This window comes from Branchiostoma lanceolatum, chromosome 3 (assembly GCF_035083965.1).
Source record: "Branchiostoma lanceolatum isolate klBraLanc5 chromosome 3, klBraLanc5.hap2, whole genome shotgun sequence".
Lineage (NCBI taxonomy): Eukaryota > Metazoa > Chordata > Leptocardii > Amphioxiformes > Branchiostomatidae > Branchiostoma > Branchiostoma lanceolatum.
In genome coordinates this window covers 24,687,970-24,700,942 of record NC_089724.1, presented here as the reverse complement: position 1 = coordinate 24,700,942, position 12,973 = coordinate 24,687,970, and the positions used below count along the sequence as shown (strand labels likewise).

At 42.3% G+C, this 12,973-nt stretch overlaps 1 protein-coding gene and 1 non-coding gene across 2 annotated transcripts; one reads left to right on the top strand and one right to left on the bottom strand.

The window, feature by feature from the left end:
* Positions 1 to 6,403: 6,403 nt before the first annotated feature.
* Positions 6,404 to 6,475, bottom strand: Trnap-agg (transfer RNA proline (anticodon AGG)). The gene has a single exon. It is a non-coding gene; the product is annotated as a tRNA-Pro (tRNA).
* Positions 6,476 to 6,887: 412 nt separating this feature from the next.
* On the top strand, positions 6,888 to 8,905 carry LOC136429456 (histamine N-methyltransferase-like). Its single transcript, XM_066419287.1, has 3 exons — positions 6,888 to 7,095; positions 8,223 to 8,412; positions 8,893 to 8,905. Exons 1-3 carry the CDS (start codon positions 6,888 to 6,890, stop codon positions 8,903 to 8,905), a joined length of 411 nt encoding a protein of 136 aa, XP_066275384.1.
* Positions 8,906 to 12,973: the final 4,068 nt, after the last annotated feature.

The following is a 12,973-nucleotide window of genomic DNA, read 5'->3' as shown; positions in this document are numbered from 1 at the left end:
CCATAATAAATTTCAGGTCATTTGGGTGTATTTCCAGAGCACAGTAGGCCAAAATATACGCTTTTGGTCAGAAAAACCTCAATAAAATCACTTTCAAGGTCAATATCGAAAAAATGAATAAAACTCCCAGGGTATTTACCCACTCTACCTGTATACCAAATTTCAGCTCAGTTGGTCCAGGGACGACCGAGCTGAGTCGATTACAAGATTTGACAGGAGAAAGAAACCATACGAACACAATATGTTGCGCCCAACAGTATGTTGGGCTCAACATAACTACATGTAGAAAGGCAACATTTGTCCACCAGGATCCCGAGGTCCTTTTCATTTTGGGCGAATTTCAAGGGTATATATATATTTCCTGTTTTGTCAGACATTGTATATGTAAAGCTGGGATGACCTTTTCCGACCCTGACAACTGTGCACTTTTCTGGATGAAAGTTTGATTGCCAGTTATCTGCCCATACTTGTAGGTTTTTGAGGTCGTTCTGTAAGATTGCACAATCTTCTATTTGTGTTGTAGGGCGGAACAACTTTGTATCGTCAGCAAAGAGTTTGAGATGGCTGGAAACTACTTCTGGCATATCGTTCACAAATATTGTAAAGAGCACTGGCGCAAGAACGTAGTTGTCGTCCGATTTGGCGGCGGTGGCGGCCTAATGGGGGAGGGGGGCAACCGCATGTTAGTACATACGCTGCCATTTATTATGCGTCTGCCCACGGGCAATAGGCTACGGTATTTACTGTTGGGGACCCACCGCGGTACATGTTTTCGCTCACATGCCCCGATGACGGTTTCTCCCGCCAGCCTTTGCGCCGCTCACTCCGGATTCTCCCGTCGTCCTTTGCGCTAAATTACCCCTTACTTTCCCTACGGGGCTCGCTGTCCGGCTCCGCCGAACCCCGAACCCTATTCGGCTCCCCGAACCCCCCGCTCGTGCCTTCGGTATCACTTCAGGTTTCGCTCGGAAGCTCGGCACGGGAGATCCCCGCGCCGAGTACGTTCAGCAGCTATTCAACGATAATACCTTTGCCTTAACCGCCTGTGGTCTGCCGCGGCTTTTCCCGTCAGTTTCGCGGGTTGTCCCGATATATTTTGTTATAGTGTATAGTGTGCGAGGCAACGGTTGAACATTACGGCACATGTGTTTGGTCATATGTTTACGTAGTAGATTATGTATTCTTTGTCACTGGTTAAATTTATCTGTTTTTCCCCTTAGGACCCTGGTGGGGCAGGTGGAGGTGACCAGCCCTCTGCAGCTAGTGGTCCTGATCCCCCATGTAAGTCAGGAAAGAAAAATCTACAGTCTGTCATGGCACTTTTAGATTACATGTGTGTTGTACATGAAAGACACAGGCGTGATACAAGGGAAAAATTGTGTTGAAATTGTATAAAAAGCAACATGCATGTTATTTAATCCTATAATGTTATTTTATCCACAGGTCTAGTGTTTCAGGATATAAAGTTAACAACCAAAGAGGAGTTGCAGGGGCTGACGGTAAAACAATTGAAAAAGTTGCTCGGCCAGTAAAAACTCCCAAAAACTGGAAACAAGGTCGCTCTTGTTCATGTTTATTTGGTTCACCTTCAACAAGGCAGTGCTAAAAACACAGCAAGCCCTGTTTTTTTTTTAAATATCCCAAAAGCAAATGTTCATTTTGTCACTAACAGGAAGACGGAGACTGGTCGGTATTTCACTTGAAAGAAATGCACTTTACGTAAGGCAAATGAATGTTGATTTGATTATATGGATGACATCTGGTCCACGCGCGCATCACTTTTCTTCCGTTTAAAAAAGGTTTCGGCCATACTATTAATCGTAAAAAGCAGCTGCAAATTGAGAAAATTCATGGTGTAACTTGCGGTTATAAAAAAACATTTCGGTAAACCGTACTCTGTGTGTAGTTCCGTTCATTCTTCCTGACCACGTAGACTTTTTTTGCCAAACTTTTTTATTTTATTCGCAAGCTCGCTTCAGTTTTGGGGTCCCCAGAGGATATAATCCATATAATCAAATCAACATGGCCTAAACAAATGTAAAAGTTTTATCAGATGAAAGGGGATTAAAAATTCCAGTGCATCATTGTGAACATTGTATTTTAGGCTAGTTAGGATATTTAGAAAATGATTGGTTATAGATATAACATTTTGACCATGGCCTTACATCTGGCTCGCTGGTCTGGTGGTTTGATTCTCGCTTTGGGTGCGAGAGCCCTTAATTTTTTATCACTAAAAAGAAATAATAAAATAAAAAAAATTGATTGATCTAACAAACACACATTTTGTATGGATAAAACGGACAGTTTTGATCAGACATTAAAAGACATTTCATCCACATATATGATCGTGAACTAGAGTTCCACGACCTCATACCTTCGCCAAATGATTTTAACCTTTTTGACTGACGTATCAGGAACACATCATTAACATCCATCAAGCCCATCTTGAGTTATAGTATTTTCTCATTAATTATGCAAATGAGGTCTTCATTTGCATAATTGATATCTATTAATATTTCTCTCTTCTTCAGTTACATATGTCACATGTTTGAGAGTCCTATTGTGGAATTTCGCGGATGTATAAACTTTCCTCATTAATTATTGAAATTAGATACTGATTCGCATAATAAGTATCTAATCATGTACATCATCACTCAAGCTATCTACTTACCAAAACTCATAACCATCCATCAAGCCCTTCTTGAGTTATTCCCTTTCAAAGTCAGACGCAAAACCTGCTCCTGCAGTTCCAAAAAAGCCGCTAGGGGGCCAAAGCCTATACCACTTACTCTCTGTCCAAAGAGCTATCTACCACTCAAAAATCAGTTCCATAGCTTGTCCAGAACACAAGATATCGAAACAGGAAGTTCCGCTGCAGTACCGTAACAAGCCGCTAGGGGACCCAAAATCTAATAATTTCCTAGTCTCATCAAGACCTACCCACCTACCAAATATCAAGACAATCCATCCAAGTCTTCTCGAGTTATGCTGTACGTTACAAACAAACCCACACACAAACGCTACCCTCTGCATAACCTTCTCGGCGAAGGTAAATATGAAGATACCGAAGGCGTCAACAGCGATAACATACTCAGTATAAAACCCTTTTGATTACAATGTATACCATACGCATAGATTGAAAGACGCAATCGTTATGTCCAGCATTCAATTATAAGACAGTCAGGGCAAAGCGAAGATAATGGGTTTGATATTGCTCTTCGATGTGTGCTAAGTTTAAAATTGACTTGCCTCAGAGAAAGATACAGTGTCAGATATTTGATCCAAGGTGTGCGTTGCATTTGCAAGCGCTCATCTGGCTCGCTGGTCTAGTGGCATGATTCTCGCTTACGGCTTAGGGTGCGAGAGGTCCCGGGTTCAATTCCCGGGGAGCCCGTCATTTTTACAATACTTGGATGTCAACAGTGCCTTCATACGATTCATTTCATTTGGACTTATGATGACAAAAGCCGTTCTTTATTTTATATTTACATGTATTTTTTCACCTTATGTTTCCTTGGAGAGGCAAGATCAGGTAGAAGTATGTGAGTGACGAATAAAACCAGCATGGACCTAATTATCATTGAACATAATATTATGAATAGGAGTATGTTAATTATATACTGGAAGCTGTAGACAATACTTAGAGATACGTTGGGCTTAAAAGGTGTAACTGATCATTAAAAGCCATTAAAGCTGCTGCCACGTACTTGGGAAGGTGAATTGTTACACTCCAGCGAACCGAGGAGAAGGTCAGTTGATCTCGTTTTATATCACGGTGCTGCGGCGTTTCGTGGCCATGAAAAAAACCCAGAAGAACCGGTTTGTGCTTAAGTGTCCAGATATGTAGGACGTTGACGCACTGACAAGTCGAGTGACATCAATTCGTGCGTCAAGCTGCTAAAGATATACATCAGATCTCCCGACAGACTAAGCTCAAGGACTGGTCTGTGTTTTCTTGATCAGATATGTAGGACGGTGACGCACTGACAGGTCGAATGTAATAATTCGTTACAAGTTACAAGTCACTGTTGCAGGCAAAGATCTGCCGACAAACCACTGTCAGCCTTTAAACAGCTTCTGACAGAGTAAGCTTAAAACCGGTCTGTGTTTTCGTGATTAGACTAATATGTAGGACGGTGCCACGCCGACGGGTACAGTATCATCATATGCCCGGACAAGCCGCTGCCAGTAAACAGAGTAAGTCAACCACCATTTTGCATTTCTTTTTACTTGATGTAACTTTATGCAGTGTTTGGATGACTAATTGCCATGTATAGGCGCTAGGCAAGATATCAAAGGAAATCAGTCGCGTGGTGGGGAAGAAATGGAACGAAGGGGCAACTCAGCACTTGGACAACTCGGAAACCAGCCCAACTCCTGATACCCTTGAGATTCAGTAGGGCTTTCTGCAATGATTGAAACACAAAATGTTGTGTTACAAAATATCGCAGCCTCATGACCGATGATGCGATCGATGCAACGAAACGGATATAAATAAAAACAGTCCTAAGATATATTCTATAGTTTCCCTATTGTCGTGTGGATGTCACATAATGTAGGCCATTTCTTACTCGTGGCGAAGAAACTAGCCCACCACAAGTCTCGCTGCATGCAGAGTTACTTGTAGACATCTTCAAGTCAGATAATCTTGATCCCGATATGCTTGTAGTCTGAGGAATGTGTCAATAGTTTGGTCAGTTTCTTATCAAACAGATCTCTTCGTATGATCAAGGCGGTTAAAAATCACCGTATGATTTGCTGTATTGTTGTCCCAAAAAGGAGGCAAATCCCCGAAGGACAAAGAGACTCCCCTTCTGTTATGCAAATCAGTACATCGGTGTGTTGTGTCCTCACGTGTAGGGCAGTGCACGTAGGGACACAGCGCACCGTAGATTTAATATCCCGATAGCCGAAAATCTAAGGAGGTTAAAGAACTTCCTTGAAAAATCTTAGTCTCTACCTTTTTTATTTGCTTGCTGAAATAATAGTAGAATTTGGCAAAATAGGATAATCAGCCAGAGAAGATATATAAGCCGGATGCGTATGTGTAGTTCTATGGTCGGCAAACTCCACCGGCAAATTATTACCTCCATGAAAAATGGAGGTATTGTTCTGGGTGCATCTGTGTGTGTGTGGGGGGGGGGTCTTTCCGGATATTTAGCTATGGATGAATTGTCATTATATTTGGTATGTGGGTAGGTCTTGTTCAGTCTAGATCTGTTCGGCCAATTTCCATAATTTTTGGAGAAGCCTAGTAGAGAATGAAATAGAAAAGAGACGCTCTGAATATCTCTTGTCAGCTTTATCCTGTTGTTCCGAGGAAAAGATGGAGACGGTAGTGACTGGAGAACTAGGAGGGATCGCACGGCGCCGACAGCACTATGAGATTGCCTACAGGTCGTACCTGGACGCCTGCAGTGGACGTCAGTACTACTTACAGCTACTGAGTGAGACTACAGCTACAGCTGCAGATGTTGAAGTTGACGGCTGTTTCCGTGTCTTAAGCATCGGTGGCGGGTCGGGTAGGGACATGTCCGCTTGTTATTCATCAAAGAAATATAACTGGAAATTTTGGTGTTTTATGAAAATTATATCATCATCATCACGAACACTATTAACCCCCTGATACCATAAAGCAATGGTAAAGCAGTCGACTAGTCATACTCATCTGAGGTGAATCGTTATGCATTTTAGGTAGCTAGTTGTAGTACAATGCGGCTTCGCTACGACTTGTGTTGCTGGCACCTCTAATCTTCTGTATTTTAAGTGCAGAGAATTGAGGATAACGCCTGAGGCTTCCTCATACACGGGGCCGTCAGCTCCCCCCCCCCCTCCGAAGTACCAAGTACATGTAGCAACTAATTTTTCACCAATAAGATTGTTGATGACAACTTTTTTTAAACGAAAACAGTTGCTTACTACGTTTAGAACTATGAAAGTGCATCTTCTATACACATAAGCCTTTTATTGTGTATTTTGCATACCTCCACCAGGTGAAGCTGATAGCGTCATCCTCCGAAAGCTGCAGGAGATCCACCATAACACACACGTCATCGTCGTGGAACCGTCGGAGGACTACATTTCTGAATACAAGGTACGAACCCTCGTTTTCTCATCTGCAACAAAAATCAAAAAGGGATAAAGTCAATTTTTCTGTCTTCGGGTTACAAAATCATCAGATTCCGTCCATTTTATTTGGAGAAATCAAAAGCGGGAATTGATGAATGAATGAAGACCTTTATTGTACATTCGTGCCCCGAGGGGCTAGGTACAGGTCGTCTAACATAAACCTAACTAACATATAAGTGACATATACAGTGAAATATGTAAAGCACATGGTTGAAACATACATGAGACGAAAGTGATAATTGCGTGCAATAATGCAGACCTTAAAAAAAGTCGCGGGCTCGCCCGGGAATTGAACCCGGGACCTCTCGCACCCTAAGCGAGAATCATGCCACTAGACCAGCGAGCCAGATGTGTTGGTGGCAAGAAGCTTCATTACCTGTCGTAACCATTTTCCATGCATTCCCTTCTGAATATAAAGTCATCAACAGTGATAGGGAGAAGTTTCAGTGCGAAAATATTCGATGAAACTGATAAATATCACAAAGATAAGTACAGCAAGGGCCTTCTCTACTGCACACCTTCTCTACTGCACTTATAAAATTGCGTTCAATCTTAAGCTTATTCCCACGAATACTCCCGTTTTGCAGGAACAAAAGGAGCATGAGCCTCACATCGACAGGTTGACCTTTGATCGGCTACAACAGAGAGCTGAGGAGTACTTCTAGCACCCTATTATAATCCATAGTCACGTTATATTTACTACAAACATACAGATTGGGCTAAATCTCATTTCTACCGATCATCATTTTCAGGCCCTAATGGAGCATGAGCCGCACCGTGGCAGGTTGACTTTTGATTGGCTACAACAGACAGCTGAGGAGTACTTCTCACAGGAGGCAGGAGACAAGTGTCACCTGATCCACGCCATCCATGTCCTGTACCATGTGGACGACCTCAAGGTGACATTGATGAACATGTGGGACTCCCTCGCGGACGGCGGGAGCATGGTCGTAATGATAGAATCAGGTACGTTCATATTACATAATGAAATATATCATTAAGACTTTGGAAGATTTTATGGAAAATACTAGTATTGATATAGATATGATGAGGATGTGACGATTCAATAATGTAGCTCACGATTCTTGGTACGCATGCGCAGTGACATGTATTGTTGGTAATATGTCAAAGGTGAAGCCCCTTGAGACATAAACAAAATACGTCTGAACATTGTTATACCATTCTGGTTACACAATTCAAGACAATGCCAACGGTTTACAAGCCTGGAGACTTTACCATTGACATTGCTCACGCGCACGCGGAATCGTGAACGGCCTTAGTTTATTGTAGCATCATTCAAATGTCCTACATGGGCCTCACATGTACACAAATATGTCTTCCTAACTATACTGTGAACTTCTTGTCGTTAAGTTGAAGGAAACATATTGTTAAAAATGCGTCAAAGTCATCGCCAAAAATAATTACTCAAGCAACTGGATAAAGTCACATTGATCAGTTGCATTTTTTTCGCACTGAAACTTTTGGTTGAAATGTCGATGCACCGTAACGAGGTTTTGTAGTTCTGTCCCATATCAGCGTTTCTAGTGTTGCTGATGAAATATAAGTCTGGTACATCTGTTAAGTCATATTGTCATTAGTCCACTGTTATTTATTTCATATCATTCATCCATGAGTATGTACGGATATATCTATCTGGCTCGCTAGTCTAGTGGCATTAATTTGCTTAGGGTGCGAGAGGCCCCGAATTCAATTCCCGGGCGAGCCCTATACTTTTGGACATGACTTGAATGTCTCCATCGTGTACATGCTCTCTCTTTTCCTTAGTCCAACTATTTGACAGTGGCACTGGGCACCATTTTTCTTCTCGGGGCTACGCTTTGTTTAAGCGTTTCACTCAGTGTCATGCCTGTTCATTCTCTGATATTACTCTCCCATTTTTCCGTTCTACCCCCCCCCCCCCCGACGGTTCTTTGCCGCGATGATGGTTTTGACTAGTCCCTATGACCGTGACATTCTAGTTTTCTTATCTTTACTGTGTACATGCAATCATCCTTATCTTAATGGAGAAAGCATGAGGTAACTGTACAGGCAAAATGCATGTTTTCATCGCTATCTTTTTATGTTACCTGTAGGTGAAAGCAACTTCGGTAGGTGGCGCCTCAAAGTCCTGGAAGCTCTTGGCGTCCATGAAGACAAGCGAATGGCAACCTGCCTGCGGGTGTCATCTGACGTCATGAAGATTCTAGACAACAAGGACATCCACTACAGCGTCACGCCCACCTCTCCAGAGGACATTGACGTCACCGAATGCTTCAAGGAAGAGTCTGAATCTGGAAAGTTGCTTCTGGATTTCTTGATACAAACCGCTTACGCGTCTTTAAACACAGAATTAAGATCAGTTCTGTTACAGTACTTGGATAGCCCTGAATTTTTCACCAAAGTAGATGACAGAGTAGTCATCACACAGTATACGGATGTCATAGTAGCTACGAAAAAATCTAAAAAGGCATAAAAGGCTTTCAATTGAATTGATAAACATGGTCTACAAGGTATTTAGGAGCCACTCATTATCTTCGCCGAGTACTATAGTACTCGAGGTAGATTATGTTTTCGGTTGAGCCAGCTGTTTGGTGGGTCTGTATGTATGTCAAGAGCATAACTCAAGAAACCTTTGATGAATCTTTATGATTTTTGGTAGGTGTGTAGTGGTTGTGCAAAGGAAGGTCATGTTCAAAAATGGTTTACCTTGCGTTTTTCAACAGTACTGCAGCAGACTTTTAATTTTTGTGCGTTTGTATGTAGGCGAAAAAAGTGACGGAAACGTTGATGGATCTTCATGATTTTTTGCAGGTGTGTAGCTAGATGTAGTGGAAACAGAGATCAAGTTCAAAAATGGTTCTCCTGGCATTTTCCGTCGGTACTGCAGCGGGCTTTGTGTGGATGTGTAATTCTTGTGGACAACATAACTCAAGAAGCTGTTGATGGATCTGTATGATAATGAGTGGATGGGTAGGGTTTACGGAAAGGAAGGTCAAGTTCGATAATGGGCCTTCTAGCGAGTACCTAAGGTACTGCAGCGGAGCTTCAAAATTTGGTGGCATATTTTCTGAAAGTGCTATGGTCATGATATTTGTATGGTAGATAGTTCACGCCAGAAGAAGTAAGTTCTGTAAGTTTGGGCCCCCTAGCGGCTTGTTTAGAACTGCAGTGGGTGTTTTTGTTTAGACCTTCGGACATGAATAACTTTAGAAGGGGTCGACAGATCGTCGTGAAGTTTGGTATGTAGAGAGCTCAGATGGTGCTTTACACAACCGATGTATAATTATAGAAAACAGGAGCTAATCTGCATAATTAGTAAGGATAGTTTGTAAATCCAAGTACATTTCACAATGGGCCGTGTGACAGTGTTTTGCCGCTAACAGGTCAACAGAGGGCCTTGCCTAGAAGTATAAATAAACGAATTGGGCACATAAATAAATAGTTGGGACAGTCTCACTACATTCCAAGCAGATGTGTGGGTCCGGTTGGTTTTTAACGTGTTCAGTTTAGCCATTTGTGTCCAACACATGGTTGGAGACATAACGGAAAGGGGACAAAATAGAAAGCCTGACAAAAGCACCTAAAAACATGTCAAAAACCAGCACTCCTCTGCTAAGAGGGTACACTGCACCAAAACTGCACCACTGCTAGGTATTACCTAGCACCGTATGAACAAGTCACATGTATGTCTTGCAAAATGTGTATGATATGGAGTAAAGATTTATTTAATTCATATATGTTGACTGTACCATCTAATCATAACTTTCAATATTTTTGATGACCAGTTATAACATATATCAGCACACTATACTCATATACTAGTCCTGTACCACCAAATGATTTTTATCCCTATCTAGACTGGCCTCATTCTCCCCAAATCGTAACTTTCAAACGGTATGGTGTATGATCAAATTTGCTGGGGGTGATAAGCATGTAAATATTAATCACTCTCCTTAATAAGCCTTGATTATTTGGCGAAGATAATGTGTTCGTGGAACTCTAGTTGTAGTTGTTTTTGCGGCGTCCTATCTATACTGCATTTGTGCATCACAGAAAATATGTAATATTTCTCTGATAGCTGTTTATTGTTACATGTAACACTCGAGTTCCATCTCTTCTGTTCCTGCCACCGAACGCTGAGCATCAAGATGTCAGTCACCCTACTAACCCTACTGGAATAAACCTGTAGTAAAGACAGTTCCCAGTCTCCGTCACAGTCTATCGACATAGTATCGTCAAGGTCAATTACAAACTGCATTTAGCTATATACCCCACAAGAGGGACTTGACCGCACCACTCAAAACCCAGGATTGTGCACCGGTCTGCCTTTTTACCGGAATGCCCCGGAATGCCCTTTTTACACCGGAATGCCCCGGAATGCCCATAAAGGAGGGTGAATTCTACCGGAATACACTATTCTTTGATGAGTAAACATCACAGGTTTCTGTATTTTGGCATGAAATGATATATCTATGGCCCAGGGAACTAGCTATAGAAATTAGTGATGGCCTTGGCGTCGGCGCCCCGTTCTATTGCGGATTACAATGTTTGTTTTAAATAGCAGGGTCATAATACACAACAAGGAGGTGAAATGTCGCAAATACAGTACTAGTATGCTTTGGTAAGCTAACATCGCAGGCTGCTATACCTTGGCATAAGATAACGTTCCCATGACCCTGGGATCAAGAAATCACTAGAAATTCAAGGCGATCGGCGATTATAGTTCCCTGGCCAGTCACCATGTTTGCTTTCATTGCGGATTTGTTTGGTAGGGTCACGGTGAGACATACACATAAAGGGAGGTTAAATTTCGGAAATACAGTATGCTTTGGCAAGTTAACATTGCAGGTTGCTGTATTTGGGCATGAAATAACGGGGAAATAACGTATATAGGATCCTGGGAACTTAAGGACATTACCGGGCGATATTTTTATGATATTTTTAATATGTGTCATGAAGCTATGCTCTCCTCAGAGAGGAATAAAGAAGAAGAAGACCTTTATTGCACATTTTTGCCACACTGGGCTAAGTACAGGTCACAACAAAACAGATGTTGAACAGATACAGTTCACTGATACAAAATAGACATTCAAAGCGGTCGCAAGTTTACCGCTTGAAGGCCATTGGGCGCACGCGTACCACATTGATTATAACGCAAATATTGCCTATGTGTGTCGGTGATCAACTAACAATTATAATGTAGATATTACAATAGAGGGCGCAGGGGAGATAATGAATGAATTACAATAATGCCCTATGCAGATTTGCTAACGCGCGAAAAGAAGTAACAATTTAGAACGTTTGACCGACGGAAACAATATAGAAAGCCACGAAATTTTAGAATATACAGTACAATCCATAAGAAATAAGCAGCTATGCTACAATTTCGAGTTCGTATGCCAGCGAAAAGCATCGCGCTGCTAATTGAAAAGAGAACGGACCAGACAGTCGGAGAAATTCAAAGACCAAATTTACCAGGTTCACCCCAAACGGGCAAAATCCACGCTACCGGCGTCACGGATTGGTGCTGCATTATGCTACTTCATGCGGCGAGATGTCTATGAAATGATGAGTGAAATGTGAAAGCGCACATGTGAAGTTTGAGATTAAGATTATTGCTTCAAAGACTGGACACTCCCTTATTCAACAGGCTCCGCCATATTGTTTATTCCGATGCGACGGGCCGGGATCGCCCGGTAATGTCTAGTTCCCATGGCCAGGGTCACGTATACGTTATCTTATGCCAAAGTATAACAACCTGCGATGTTAACTTACCAAAGCATACTGTATTTGCGACATTTCACCTCCTTTTTGTGCATTTCTCGCTAAACAAACATTGTTATCCGCAATAAAAACAAACATGGCGACTGGCGGGGGCTCCGACGCCAAGGCAATCACTAAGTTCTAGTGATTTCTCTTTCCCTGGGCCATAAACATATCATTTCATGCCAAAATACAGCAACCTGTAATGTTAACTCATCAAAGCATAGTGTATTCCGGTAGAATTTACCCTCCTTTATGGGCATTCCTGGGCATTCCGGTGTAAACAGGGCATTCCGGTAAAGAGCAGACCCTTGTGCACCTCCGTCATAGCGCACAGCTGCCAAACATTCTTGCTAATTTTTTTCAGTTAGAAACAAGCTGTCATCATCATTTTACGTTTGAGATCAGCTGGACTTGCTAAAATGGAATTTCTCGCCGCTATAAACTTCCGTTCATGCAGCCGTTTACTTTTTGGGTAAGTACGTAGTCCTTTAGAGTGCACACTCGGAGTAATACATATTGGGACCTTAAGTGATCATTTCATGCATAAGTGATTTTGCGCATGTGGCGCATCAGCACGGAAATATCTCTAACATTGCCGCCCGATTTGTGCCTCACAGGTGAGAATATATTGACTGTTAGTACACATTCTAGATCACTGTTGAAGGTGTGCCACGCTACCTAGGGAGTTATAACACATATAGTTTGTTTTTTTTCATACTAGAAAGCATGCACGTGAGTGATGGCAATGCATAGGAGTGAAGGGGGTGCACAAGAGTGATGGGGATGCATAGGGGTGAAGAAGAGTGCACGTGATTGATGGGGATGCATAGGAGTGAAGGAGGGTGCACGTGAGTGATTTGGATTAAGGTAGGATGCATAGGAGTGAAAGAGGGTGCACGTGAGTGATGGGGATTAAGGTAGGATGCATAGGAGTGAAGGGGGTGCAAGTGAGTGATGGGGATGCATAGGAGTGAAGGAGGGTGCACGTGAGTGATGGGAATTCATAGGAGTGAAGGAGGGCGCACGTGAGTGTTTGGGATTAAGGTAGGACGCATAGGAGTGAAGGGGGTGCATAGGA

What these genes read in the sequence shown, in the direction of transcription:
- LOC136429456 (XM_066419287.1), top strand. Translation starts at nt 6,888, where the DNA reads ATGGAGCATGAGCCGCACCGTGGCAGGTTGACTTTTGATTGGCTACAA. An exon ending in GGTCGTAATGATAGAATCAG is followed by an intron (nt 7,096 to 8,222) that starts GTACGTTCATAT and finishes TGTTACCTGTAG; the next exon opens with GTGAAAGCAACTTCGGTAGG.